The sequence below is a fragment of the Ornithorhynchus anatinus genome, chromosome 7 (assembly GCF_004115215.2).
Source record: "Ornithorhynchus anatinus isolate Pmale09 chromosome 7, mOrnAna1.pri.v4, whole genome shotgun sequence".
Taxonomy (NCBI): domain Eukaryota; kingdom Metazoa; phylum Chordata; class Mammalia; order Monotremata; family Ornithorhynchidae; genus Ornithorhynchus; species Ornithorhynchus anatinus.
In genome coordinates, this window is record NC_041734.1 from 3489365 (window position 1) to 3504077 (window position 14713).

At 42.2% G+C, this 14713-nt stretch overlaps 1 protein-coding gene across 2 annotated transcripts in view; it reads right to left on the bottom strand.

Annotated features, from left to right (window-relative positions):
- Positions 1–14713, bottom strand: part of PREX2 (phosphatidylinositol-3,4,5-trisphosphate dependent Rac exchange factor 2) — a 190613-nt gene that overhangs the window by 57925 nt on the left and 117975 nt on the right. For both annotated transcript variants that reach the window (XM_001511236.4, XM_007666826.4), the window contains exons 26-30: positions 9808–9987; positions 7563–7657; positions 6036–6118; positions 5415–5505; positions 4785–4913 (exon numbers count right to left, since the gene is read on the bottom strand). In XM_001511236.4, coding sequence (XP_001511286.1) covers positions 4785–4913; positions 5415–5505; positions 6036–6118; positions 7563–7657; positions 9808–9987 — 578 coding nt within the window. The remainder of the gene's footprint in view (positions 1–4784; positions 4914–5414; positions 5506–6035; positions 6119–7562; positions 7658–9807; positions 9988–14713) is intronic.

The window sequence follows — 14713 nt, forward strand, 5'->3', positions numbered from 1 at the left end:
TTATTACCCTATTTATTTTGTTAATGAGATGTACATCCCCTTGATTCTATTTATTGCTATTGTTTTTGTCTGTCTCTCTCCCCCAGTTAGACTGTAAGCCCATCAGTGGGCAGGGATTGTCTCTATCTGTTGCCGAATTGTACATTCCAAGTGCTTAGTATAGTGCTCTGCACATAGTAAGCGCTCAATAAATACTACTGAATAATAATGTTGGTATTCGTTAAGTGCTTACTATGTGCCAAGCACTGTTGTAAGCACTGGGGTAGATACAAGGTAATCAGGTTGTCCCACGTAGGGCGCACAGTCTTCATCCCCATTTTTCAGATGAGGGAACTGAGGCACAGAGAAGTTAAGTGACATGCCCAAGGTCACACCACTGACTAGCGGTAGAGCCGGGATTAGAACCTAGGTATATCAAATCCAACCGAGTTTAAGCTGCCAAAAAGAAACTCCTTACTATCGGCTTTAGAGCACTGAATCAGCTTGACCCCGCCTACCTCATTTTTTTTTTTAAATGGTATTTGTTAAACCCTTACTTTGTGCCAGGTACTGTGCTAAGCGCTGGAGTAGATACAAGCTAATCGGTTGGACAAAGACCCTGTCCCACATGGGGGTCGCAGTCTTAATCCCCATTTTACAGATGAGGCACAGAGAAGTGAAGTGACTTGTCTAAGGTCACCCAGCAAACAAGAAGTGGACCCAAAATTAGAACCTGACTCTTTCTGACTCCCAGACCTGTGCTCCATCCACTGGGCCACGCTGCTTCTTGTCTCATCTCACTGATCTCGTATGACAGCTCAACCGGCACACTTGATGTGCCCACATGCTTCCCACTTTATGAGATGCAGCATGGCATAGTGAACAGAACACAGGTCTGGGAGACAGAAGGTCATGGGTTCTAATCCTGACTCTACCACTTGTCTGCTGTGTGACTTTGGGCAAGTCACTTCACTTCTCTGGGCCTCAGTTCCCTCATCTGTAAAATAAGGATTGAGACTTTGAGCCCTACGTGGCACAGGGACCACATCCAACCCAATTTGCTTGTATCCACCCCACTGCTTAATACAATGTCTGGCACATACTAAGAGCTTAACAAATACCATAATTATTTCTTTGCTCCTCTAGTGCCAGTTTACTCACTGTGCCCCAATTTCAAGCTCACCACTGACCCTTTTCCACTGTCCTCCCTCTCCATATAGGCCAGGCCACCACTCTAACTAGCATTATAGACTGTAAGCTCGTTATAGACAGGGCATGTGTCCGCTAATTCTGTTGGATTACTCTCCCAAGTGCTTAGTGCAATGCTCTGCACTCAGTAAGCGCTCGAGAAATGCCACTGATTGATATCGCAGTCTCATCTCCTCCAAGAGGCCTTACCCGATTAAACCCTCTTTTCCCCAACTCCCTCTCCCTTCTGCGTCGGCTATCCACTCAGATCTGTGATCTTTGGGCTTTTGAGATTTGCCCACCCTCAACCCCACAGTGCTCAGGTACACGTCTTATCACCTTGATTCTATTTATTTGCTATTGTTTTAATGAGATGTTCATCCCCTTGATCCTATTTATTGCTATTGTTCTTGTCTGTCTCCCCCAATTAGACTGTAAGCCCGTCAAACGGCAGGGACTGTCTCTATCTGTTACCAATTTGTACATTCCAAGCGCTTAGTACAGTGCTCTGCACATAGTAAGCACTCAATAAATATTGAATGAATGAATGAATTATAAATGGCTAATTTATATTAATGTCCACCCCGCTCCCCGCCATCTAGACTGTAAGCTTATTGTTGGCAAGGAATGTGCTGCCAGTTAATAATAATAATGTTGGTATTTGTTAAGCGCTTACTAGGTGCCGAGCACTGTTCTAAACTCTGGGGGAGATACAGGGTAATCAGGTTGTTCCACGTGAGGCTCACAGTCTTAATTCCCATTTTACAGATGAGGTCACTGAGGCACAGGGAAGTTAAGTGACTTGCCCACAGTCACACAGCTGACAAGTGGCAGAGCTGGGAGTCGAACCCATGACCCCTGATTCCGAAGCCCAGGCTCTTTCCACTAAGCCACGCTGCTTCTGTTCTGTTGTATAGTACAGTGCTGTGCACATAATAAATGCTCCATAAATACCATTATCAATCGAATGATCATGGTCATCATTAGGCATGAAGGATGCTCCCCCATCAAATATATTTAAAATATACTGTATGTTAATATTCCATCTAGATCTATTCTGCACATATCCTTTAGAAATCACCTTTAATGGGTCTATAAGATCTTATTTATTCACTTTTATGCCTAAATGACTTCTTGCTTCCCCTACATTCATGTCCTAAATATGTTAATGACAGTAAGCGCCCACATAAAGATACAAGTCTTTATAATTTCACCTTTACACAAAATATCACGCATTTTTTTGGCTATGGAATTAAATAGATCGATGGTGAGGCTGTATTGCCGACAATTGAAAAATCAACCTGGACAAAGGCACAAAGAAGTCGAGAAACTTAAAAAACTTGACCTTGATTATTATAAAGACATGACTCATGGAATACCTCTATCAGAAGCCTTTCCACTAAATTCACCGTGACCTTTCGGGAGAACCCTTGAACTACTGCTCTTTTTCATCTTGTTCCAAACTCCCCAGAGTTTCTCTCTGCCTCTCAAAGAGCTGATAATATTAATTTTTGCCACTGTTGGCATTGTTTCCCTTCTTGACCTTCTCGATACTTGAAGATAAGCTTATTAATTGTGGCGTTCTCACCCGTTTTTGCTTATTTTTATGGTATTTGTTAAGCCCTTACTTTGTGTCAAACATTGTTCTAAGTGCTGGGGTAGGTACCAGTTAATTAGGTGGGACACAGTCCCTGTCCCACATATGGCTCACAGTCTAAGTAGGAGGGAGAACAGGTATTTAATCCTCATTTTACAATTGAGGAAATGGAGACACAGAGAAGTTCAGAACAGTGAACAGAACTTAGAACAGTGTTTGACACAAAGTAAGCGCTTAACAAATACCATAAAAATAAGCAAAAATGGGTGAGAACGCCACAATTAATAAGCTTATCTTCAAGTATCGAGAAGGTCAAGAAGGTAAGCAATGCCTACAGTGACAAAATTTAATATTATTAGCTCTTTCAGAGGCAGAGAGAAACTCTAGGGAGTTTAGAACAAGATGAAAAAGAGCTTGTTCAAGGTCACCCAGCAAGCAACTGGCAGAGCTGGGATTAGAACACAGGTCCTGTGACTCCCAAGGCCCATGCTCTTTCCTGTAGACTGTGGTGCTTGTCTCGCCCCAGAAACTGTGAAGTCACTGAAGCCAGGAGATGCAAAAATCTCTTGCTTTTCCTGTAGATTTCCCCCACTGCCCACCAGATATACAAGTTTAGTGCAGTGCTCTTCAATAATAATAGTAATGACAGTATTTTTGAAGAGCTTTCTGTGCACCAAGCACTGTACACACTGAGAAGCAGCCTGGCTCAGTGGAAAGAGCATGGACCTGGGAGTCAGAGGTCATGGGTTCGAATCCCAACTCTGCCACTTGTCAGCTGTGTGACTGTGGGTAAGTCACTTCTCTGTGCCTCAGTTACCTCATCTGTAAAATGGGGATGAAGACTGTGAGCCTCATGGGGAACAACCTGATTACCCTGTATTTACCCCAGCGCTTAGAACAGTGCTCTGCACATAGTAAGCGCTTAACAAATACCAACATTATTATTATTATTATTATTATTAAGTGCTGGGGTGGAAACAAGCAAATCAGGTTGGACAGAGTCCCTGTCCCATATGGAGCTCACAGTCTCAATCCTCATTTCACAGATGAGGTAACTGAAGCCCAGAGAAGTGAAGTACCTTGCCTAAGGTCACACAGCAGACAAGTGGTGGAGCCAGGACTAGAACCCAAGACTTTCTGACTCTCAGGCCTGTGCTCTACCCTCTACTCCATGCTGCTCCCAAAACCTTATTAAAATCACATCTCCTCCAAGAGAGCCTCCTTGACTAAGCCCTCAATTCCCCTACTCCACTCCCTTTTGCACTGCCCTTTCACTTGGATTAGTTAGTACTCTTTATTTACGCTGCTCTGAGCCCCATAGCACGTAAGTACATATCCCTAGCTTATTTTAATGTCTGTCTCCCTGTTTAGACTGTAAACCCCTGGTGCGCAGGAAATGTGTCTACCAACTCTGTTATACTGTACTCTCTCGAGGGCTTAGAACAGTGCTCTGCATATATTACTCAATAGATACAATTTATTTGATGCCCTTCACCCAGAAAATGCTCAGTCAATCCCAATCGGGGTCTGGAATCTGTGAGAGAGTGCGATTCTGGGACGCAGCAGTGTCCCCTGGGAGGACCAGCCACTGCCAGCTTGGTCATTCATTTATTTAATCGTATTTATTGAGCGCTCACTGTGTGCAGAGCATTGTTCTAAGTGCTCAGGAGAGTACAGTATAACAATAAACAGACACATTCCCTGCTTCCAAGGAGCTTACGATCTAGAGGACTCTGTTCTACCAACTCGGTTATACTGCCCTTTCCCACGTGCTTAGTACAGTGTTCTGCACATCAAAAAATTCCACTGAATAACTGATTGAGAAGCATATGAAGGATTAGATCCCGGGTTCATAGGTGCTGTGATTTTTATTCTCCCCTTCTTCCCTACTTTTGGCTAAACGATACTCAGCAAAAAAGCAGCCCTTAGGGTCACTTAGAGTTATTGGCCTAGAAGTTGTGGGTTGTTGTTTTTTTGAATTTGTAATTACAGAAGACTGCACTTTGCTTTTCATTCTGACCTTCCACAAACTTTCTGATGTTCTGTGCAAGAGTCCGGACGCTGCTGGGAAGATTCCACGGGTCCTGCTTGATGTGAAGTCGTAACCTTTTTGGGCAGCTTAGTTTGGGTTCCATTTCCTGCTGAAACTCTGAACAAAGGCAAACGAGTCTCTTCAGTTTAGTGTTCTCAGAGACAGACTGCAAAATGCCAGCTCCCTTTAGGATTAAGAAGTTTGATTTCTACAGTCCTCCTACTTTAAATTATTTTTCAGACCGCTGCTTTTTATTCCATCAATAATAGTAGAGCATAATGCAATTTTAGGGTAGCGTTAAGTAAAGTGCACTTAGAATGAAGTGCTGCTAACCTGTAACGTTGTCAGCTTAGAAGTTCAAAGCTCCAGCAAGAAATTTAGACACGTGACTGATAAAGATTTAGCGTCTGTGTGTGTTTGTGCGTGTGTAATGTTTTATTACAGATTCACAGACAAGAAATAGTGATTTCATGGAGCTATGAACAACAAAGCTTTTAAAAGACTAGAAAATTCCAGATTGTCTTTAGGATCACGGCGCAGCGTGTGTTTATTTTCTAGTCTCTTCTCTGCACTCCTTGGAGTCACCCGCTGGGTTGAATGGTCATTTGTAAATGTTACCTTGTAATCCTCGACCTGGTGAGAAGAACTTGGTTTGTTCAAAGGCTCGAGCTATAGCTGGTCCTTTCAAGAGATTGGTAATTGAGTCCACCTGTTAGTAGCAGAGGTTTCTGAAGGTTAAATTCACCTAACGGGCAAATCTTTTTCAACTGTGTTTCTCAGTTACCTTAATGAATGCCAATTTCAGCAGAAAATTTAAGACTGAAGTTTCTATTCTTGGAGATAATAATAGCATGAAAGCAGGAATTCAGTTGTGATGATTTTTTTTAGATACTTAAGCATATATTTCTCTCTCACAAAAGTAATTTAAAGAAGTCAAAAAAAAAATCTAGCGATGGGTCTAGACACTTCCAAAATAGCACAAGATATCTGAACTCTGATAAAAAGATATTGTGAATGGAAACTAAAATCCTATTCCCCAGAACTGGGCTGCTGGTCATTAAAACAAAGTGTAGCAGGGTGAAGCGATTTTAAGGACACTAGGAATTATTTGCACTTTTTAAAAAAGAAAATATGTTTCCTAAGTGTTCTGAAGGAGCTCAAGGTACAAAATTGCACCTGCAGGATGGTAATACTGGCCATGAATACTAGAAAAGAAAAGGGCTGGCAATTCAAGCATACCTGACTAAAAAGATGCTCCAAGCACCCATGTAGCTTGTCCTGTTTGTCATGAGAAATGCGAACGCTCAAGGGAAGTTCATCACCTAGATGTTAACAGCAAACACAATTACTGTTTGGTGGATGTTTGATACTTGTTCGATAAAATGAATTACAAACAACGTTTTAGTCACTATACCATTGCATTGTACTAAATGCTATGAACATTTAATACAACTAAATGAAAAAAGTTCATTGAGTTAATTCTTCATTTGGAACTCAACCTCTTGATGAGGCAGTGAATTTGGTGAGAGGATACTGCTTTAAGAAAAAACCCCTGGAGCTGTGTGCTTATAATTCCCTTAAACGTAGGATACATTCTTTAATATTGAGCAGAGAGGGTGACAAAAAGCTTTGCACGTTTGGAATGACATGGGATTCCTTCTGATATGCAATGATTGGTTCATTTGCATGAGCGAATGTTGTCTCTCTCAAATAACTTCTCCTATTCAGGAGTCACGACTTGCTGTTTCAAAGTCAACCTCTGTTAACCAACATTTCCTAAGAGTCTGAATACAACAAACCTCACTTAACCGCTCCAAACAAAAACTCCTCACTCTAGGCTTCGAGGCTCTCCATCACCTTGCCCCTTCCTACCTCTCCTCCCTTCTCTCTTTCTATCGCCCACCCCGCACGCTCCGCTCCTCTGCCGCCCGCCTCCTCACCGTCCCTCGGTCTCGCCCATCCCGCCGTCGACCCCCGGGTCACGTCCTCCCGCGGTCCCGGAACGCCCTCCCTCCTCACCTCCGCCAAACCGATTCTCTTTCCCTCTTCAAAACCCTACTTAAAAATCACCTCCTCCAAGAGGCGTTCCCAGACTGAGCTCCTCTTCCCCCTCTACTCCCTCTGCCATCCCCCCTTTACCTCTCCGCAGCTAAAGCCTCATTTTCCCCTTTTCCCTCTGCTCCTCCACCTCTTCCCTTCCCATCCCCACAGCACTGTATTCGTCCGCTCAACTGTATATATTTTCGTTACCCTATTTATTTTGTTAATGAATTGTACATCGCCTCGATTCTATTTAGTTGCCATTGTTTTTACGAGATGTTCTTCCCCTCGACGCTGTTTATTGCCATTGTTCTTGTCTGTCCGTCTCCCCCGATTAGACTGTAAGCCCGTCAAACGGCAGGGACTGTCTCTATCTGTTGCCGACTTGTTCATCCCAAGCGCTTAGTACAGTGCTCTGCACATAGTAAGCGCTCAATAAATACTATTGAATGAATGAATACAATCTCTTTCAGGGTGCATCAGCAAAACCCTAACAGTGTGCAGGTCTGATTCTCCCGGGGCTTGGCACTGGCAGCAGAATTGACAGTTTATTATACTGAAGGACTATAAAAGCAGATAGCCCTTTAATCTCAAGGGAAAGTCGATATCGTTGTCTCCTCCGAGCATGGAGCGGAGAACAAATCCCATGAACTAACCAGATGAATCTCTTAAAATCGTCTCCTCCGGAACAAAGGTAACAATTTGTTGATGATGTGTTGAACTTACCCGAGTCCATTTCATCACTGTGAAAGTAGGAACTGCATTGGCTACTGCAAATACTAGTGAACGAGGCGACGGAATTCCTATTGCTGTTGCAGTCGCTGGAAAAACACAATGGCATGACTTATTAAGGGATTGTTTCCTGAAGTCTAAAAGGCTCCAGGCCCAATTTTCACTTTTCCCTCTATGGCCTAAAAGTAGCCTTTAGGCTGTTCTGTTTATTTCCCACTTACATCAATTAGGTAAACTGATTAGTTTGAGGACCTCTCATCCATCTGTCAAATGGGGACAATAATAATAATAATGTTGGTATTTGTTAAGCACTTACTATGTGCAGAGCACTGTTCTAAACTCTGGGGGAGATACAGGGGAATCAGGTTGTCCCACGTGAGGCTCACAGTCTTAATCCCCATTTTACAGATGAGGTCACTGAGGCACAGGGAAGTTAAGTGACTTGCCCACAGTCACACAGCTGACAAGCGGCGGAGCCGGGATTGGAACCCATGACCTCTGACTCCCAAGCCCGGGCTCTTTCCACCGAACCACGTTGCTTCTCTAGCGGGGATGAAGACTAGGAGCCCTACGTGGGACAACCTGATGACCTTGTAGCTCCCCCAGAGTGCTTGGCACATAGTAAACGCTTAACAAATACCAATATTAATGGGCAGTTCGTATCCTCGCGCTGCTGAGTGCGACCTGAAGCAAAAAAAGCAGACAATTCTGCAAATTCATCCATGTCCAGCAGATGGTACCCTTACAATCACAACGTGTTTCATGATGAATGACTACCTATTTCACAGTTTCTCACAGCTGAGATCATTTATAAAAACTACTTTTATAGTATATTAGGTCCCTTCGGTGTCTTTCCCCTACCACTGAATTGAACAAAAGTTGTAAACAGAAAATCACAAAAAAATCATTAAAATCATTCCAATATTGGGACGTTGTAGATATGCACTTTAATTCAACAGAAACACTGCAGGGCCTATGCCAACGACTCTTAACTTTGCATTTTCTGCATATTGTGGTCAGCGAGAGTTTATGAAGAATACTTGTGCCACAACAGTTTTTTGAAATTAATCCCAAAGCATGACTGGGCACCCTCTATTTGTGAATAATTCATGCCTGACCGATAGACAGTAAATCACCTGAGGACAGAGTCCGTGATTTTTGCTTCTGGAATAGTCTGTTTCATATGGCTAGGCAAAAAAATGGGTGCTCAATTAGTGAGTAGATTGAATGGATTATAATCAATATGCACAGAAATACCAGCAGTGACGTAGCACTCTCCAACAATGACAACAAACCCGGAAGCTGAAAATAAATTGTCAGCATGAAATACCCCAACCCACAAATACATTAACTGAATGAATCAAATATGTAATTAAAAATGGAAGAAGTTCTAAATTAGGGAAGGCCAATGTTTTAAATTATAAATTCATTCCCAGGAGTTCCAGCTCAGTAGCTTCAACGCGCACCGCGCTCCCCCCGCCCCACTAAACCTAAAATATTTATGAATACTGTACATATCCAGCCTGAGGACAAAATTATTCCAGAAAATATGAATAATTATATATATCTATAGATATATATAGATATGTATTAAACCAGTCAGCTGTCACATGACCACACTGGTTCTAAACAATCCAGGGAAGTTTTCTGTGCAGGGGATGAGTTAAGTGTTTGAGGCACACGACTCAGTATATGAGAAAGATTTGTATTTCATCTCATCCTTCTCATCCCTCATCAAGAAAAAAACAAGTACTGATGACACCCAAAATGGTTCTCAGATGATGCCCCAAAATACTGTTGATGGGCTTTAGAAATGAGGGCTCTGGCATTTTTTTCAAAATCCATTTGGCGGGCAACTCTGCACAAATGTCTGAACATCCAAATAAAGTGTAATGACCCCTTTTTAAAGAAAAGTGAATCTCAAATAGGTTGCTAAATAATCAACCCAATAAAGTGAATTAAGAAGGAAAACACCTTATTCATGTGACAAAAATATCAAAGGGGCACTTAGCAGTAGTAACTGCAGAAAAGGAAAATTTGAAGGGCTTGACTGAATTATCCTGATTAACTCTCTGCACTACCCAAATTAACCTGAGAATTCCTAAGCTTAACTTCTCTCAGTGCTGAAGAGACTAGGATTTGGGACCAGGGATAAATCAGAAAAAGTCTTTCCAAGTACCTGCTTCTGCCCTCATTTTGCCAACGGACTGAAACCCAAGAAAAGAATCAAGTTAATTACCTGTAAGAATCGCGGTTGCTGAGTGTGTCATGACCTGAATCTTCCTGCTCGTCTCCAGCTACATTAAAACAGACTTTTTTACCATTCTTCTCTCCTTTCTCATTGTCACTGTCAGTGGGGATTAAGGACTCAGATGTTTTATGTTCCAATTTGGGAGAATATGTTATTGAAGACAGAAGGCTGCAATGTGATAAAAACCCCAGAGTAAGTACAGTTTTTCAAAACTGTCTGATGATAACTGCATTATTTATGAACTTGTGTGACAAAATTCAGCAGAGACATACTCCTGATACTCTTCCCTCTTGTTTGGAACCAAATGAAACTGGTAGAATACCAGAAATGTGTTTCATACAATTTACACGTCAGAAAATGGCAGACAAACCTTATAGGGGAATGTGTCCTGTGAGAAGCTCAACACCATGATGGGTAGAACGGCTGAGTCCATTGGGAGGTTTTTAGTCTGTGACTCCCCAGAGCGACAGGGACCGTGTCTAATTCCCACCCTTATATTCTTCCTCAGATCTTAGTACAGTGCTCTATACAAAGAAAGTCCTTAATAAATATTATTACTACTTATCTACCCAATCAAATCCTGTTCTACCCGATTTTCCTATCACGGTAGACAGCACCACCATCCTTCCTGTCTCACAAGCCCCTAACCTTGGTTGAATCTATCAATCTATCATTAAATCTTCTTGGTTAAACCTTCACAACATAGGGTAAAATCTGCCCTTTCCTCTCCATCCAAACTCCTTCTACGTTAATCCAAGAATTTATCCTATTCCACCTTGATTATGGTATCAGTCTCCTTTCTTGGGGAGAGGATCCCAGGGAAAGGGAGGAACTGGGAAGGAAAGGGAAGCAGTAACCCAGGTGTCTATTTGCCTTTCCACAACCAGGGCTACTTCTGGATCAAGTTGGCCTACCGACGTAGGGGAGAAGAGAGCTGATGAATATTTTAACAGAATGCTTTTTCCCAGGGAATGGGAAGGGAAAAGACACTTTCTATCTTCTGTAATAAAGGTATTTAGTCTCAGGGTAGGTTTTTCTTGAAATTGTTGCTACTGTGTTTCCCTAAATTTGCCATTATCTCTTTCTCAGTGTGTGTATTCCTTCTCCACTCTTTTTAGATTGTAAACGGGACCCAGATCCGATGCAGTATCAGTTTATCTTATCCCATCGTATAGTAGAGTGCTTGTACAGAGAAAGAGCTTAACAGACACAATGAAATTGTACTCTCCCAAGCACTTAGTACTGTGCTCTGCGCTCAATAATTGCCACTAATTGAATACTGGTGCTAGTTAATTTGTGCCGTGCCCCCCCAACTCAACCCACAAAGGGTGCTAGGGAGAGAGATTAAAATCTAAAGGAACGAGTAAGGGAGCCCAAGGGAAGACTTCAAGAATTGAAGCAAATGAACTATCTATCTGCTGCTGGCCTGTAACACCCTACCTCTTCATATTTGATTGAAAATCATGCTCCCCTCTTCAAGTCCTTATTGAAGACCCATCTCCTCCAAGAGGCCTTCCCTGACCAAGCCCTCATTTCCTCATCTCCCACTCCCTTCTGTGTCACCGTTGCACTTTTTCACCCCTCCCTCAGCCGCACAGAATTTATGTCCACATCCATAATTTATTCATATTAATTCCTGTCTCCCCTTCTAGACTGTAAGCTCGCTGTGGGCTGGGAACATGCCTACCAATTCTGTTATATTAAACTCTCCCAAACTCTTAGTATGGTATCATACATGCAGTAAGAACTCAGTACATATGGACTGATTGAAATACGATTGATTTCTTTCTAGGGACAAAGGCTTAAATACCTTGCTAGATAACCTATTTTCTCAGCACCAAGAAAAAAAACCCAAAAGAAACCCTAGTGACTTCTATATTAATTCTCATGACCAGCACTTCAAATAAAGTCCTTTCTACTGCAATCTGAATGTATGGAGATATGTAATGCAGTAGAATATATTTTGCAAGGTCCCTGGTGTGTTTTGTGTCTTTTAAATTGGCAGCCATGGTGCTGAGTTTAAACACTGTCCCAAGGCTCTGGGAGTTGTAGGCTCATATTTGTTTTTCATTTGTTATTGCCACAATCCTGCTGCACTACTGCTTTCATTCAATCGTATTTATTGAGCGCTTACTGTGTGCAGAGCACTGTAACAAGCGCTTGACACAAGCTTTGGAGACACATGCCAGGATGCAAAGAGAGGTTCTGCTGATGGTAGGAAAAGGGTAGAGCACATTTTAATTTTGCATCAAGGATTAAAGTTGTGAGACACCCCCTGAAAACGTTATCTATGAGTAGAAATCTCTCTAGTTGAACTCTCTCCTCATCCTCACTAGCCCTGCAATCTCTGGTCCTTCTCTAAAAAGCTAACACCCAGCTTGAGTGCAGAGACGCTTTATGGAGGTGGGAACCTTAGAAAAATGGAAAGTTAAACAAAAATATGTCTTAGGAAAGAGGAGAGAGAGAGACAAAGAGAGGGACTTGGAAAATGAAAGGAAGATGATAGAAAGCAGAAAGATTCACGATCCAGGAAATCGGTAAAAGGAGAGTAGGACATAAGTCAAAATGATGCCAAGGAAAAGGAGTAAACAAGGAAAGAAAGGCAACAGAGAGGAATCAGAGTAAAAAAGAAAAAGGAACACAGATGGAGGCTTTGGAGGTAAGAACCGTTAAGTTTAAGAGTGGATGAACAGACGAGGGAGGAGGATCCTTTGCGAAATCACTTTGCCTGGCTTTCTTCACCCAGTGGGAAGGTCAACACAAAAACAATTCTCACCAGAGAGGTGTGCAAGCAGAACCTATCGGCAGGTTCGAGAGGGTATTGACTAAATTTATGGGCGAGGAGGCCCGAAAGGGTTACTAGAAGGGAAATTAGGGACGGAAATCCCTCTCTAGACTGTAAATTCCTTGTGATTGGGGGACGTGTACCAACTCTGCTATAATGAACTCTCCCAAGCGCTTAGCACGGGCTTTGGAGTCAGGGCTCATGAGTTCGAATCCCAGCTCTGCCACTTGTCAGCTGTATGACTGTGGGCAAGTCACTTAACTTCTCTGTGCCTCAGTTCCCTCATCTGTAAAATGGGGATTAAGACTGTGAGCCCCACGTGGGACAACCTGATTCCCCTGTGTTTACCCCAGCGCTTAGAACAGTGCTCTGCACATAGTAAGCGCTTAACAAATACCAACATTATTATTATTATTAGTACAGCACTCTGCACACAATAAGCACTCAAAAATATGAGGGACTGATTGATTGTTTGGATGGTAGATGGTATATTAAGATAGAATCCAAGAGGGTCACCATTTCACAGTTCCTCCAAGCTTCTTAGGCTGGATAGCTAGTATGGGGGTTATTCCCGGTCTTCAGTTTCTTGTATTCCACAGACTTGCAACATCTGGGAAGCAGCTGTCAGCAAGGGGCCAAAGGGAAGACTCCAGGTCAGAAATGATAAAGGGCTCTAATTACTCCAGTGGCGGCACCTTTTCCTCTCCTCCAGATTCCCTATTTCCCTTGCCTCTGCCCCTTATCTGCCCTCAAAGATTAGGGGTCAGGGCTGCTCTCAATCTCTAAAGGACCCACCTGGGGTGGGGAGGGTGCTGGGGTCCTCAATAAGCTCCAATAGCATTGCCAAATTCCCATTATAACATGGGCTACTGGAAAGAGCCAGAGGTTTAGGAGTTGGAGGATCTGGGTTCAAATCCTAGCTCTGCGAGTCATCTGCTGTGTCACCTTGGGCAAGTCACTTAACTTCTCTATGCCTTAGTTCCCTCATCTGTAAAATGGAGATTAAATCTTACTCCTTTCTACTTAGACTGTGAGCCCTGTTTGGGACAGGGACTGTGACTCATCTGATTACCCTGCACCTACCCGGGGGGTACAGTGGTTGACACCTACTAAGCATCCAATAAAGATCATACTCATAGTCATCGTCATTATCCCGACAAGAGTAATTCATCACAAAGGTGACTGTTGCTTTTTGAAAGAGGATCAGGGCCCTGACTGGCAGTAGTAACATAATTGAGAATGATACAAAGGCACTTTTAAGAGGAAGACAATATGAAAATGATTACATTGCAGATGTATGTGTCATGCTTGATTTTTATGCTTCGGGCCAGACCAGTTTGTTTCCTCCAGTATATACTTGTATATTTGTCTCAAGAGCACGCACGATAACCTTGTAAAAGTTCCTAAAACAATAATAACAATAATCCAGCGGAGGAAAATAACACCCCAATGTTCAACGGTTTTAAATAGATTCTTCTGGAACCGTTTGATATCAAGAATCTGCCTTCATTAATGCAATTAGTTCATCTTTACAACAGGGAAGCCAATCATTTCAAAAACAATATTGCATTTCTTATTTTGAGCAACTGCTAAATTATTCAACATGCTAACCTATTCAACAGAGTATCCTGCTTCTAAAATGAAGTAATCAGCAGAATTAGTAGAAAAGACATTAGTTCCAAACTGTTTTTTGAAAGTGAACAAGATTTCTCCTCCCGCCACAAGATTTCTATGTACAAAAGTCAAAATCATGTATTCCCTCCAGTCCTCTCCAGTGATAATGCCAGAACATTCCAAATTATCCAAAGTTGAGGCAAAAGTTGACATGTCACAAAACGTCTACTTTCTTGCCAGAAAGTCATTTCTAAGATACAGCTCACCAGTAACCATCCTTTAAAAATAGCTTTCTGTTTCTTCAACTGCTTTCCAAGTTCCTAATTTTTCTGAACACAGAAGATATTTTCAATGTATTGAAACAAAAACTGGCTCCCTGGTCATCTTATTAAATTAAAAATTAATGCAGAAGCCAGGAAAAAAGAATATTCAGTGTAAATCATTCATCACAATTTCAGAGAAACTATTAGGCAGATATTAAAAAATACTACTATG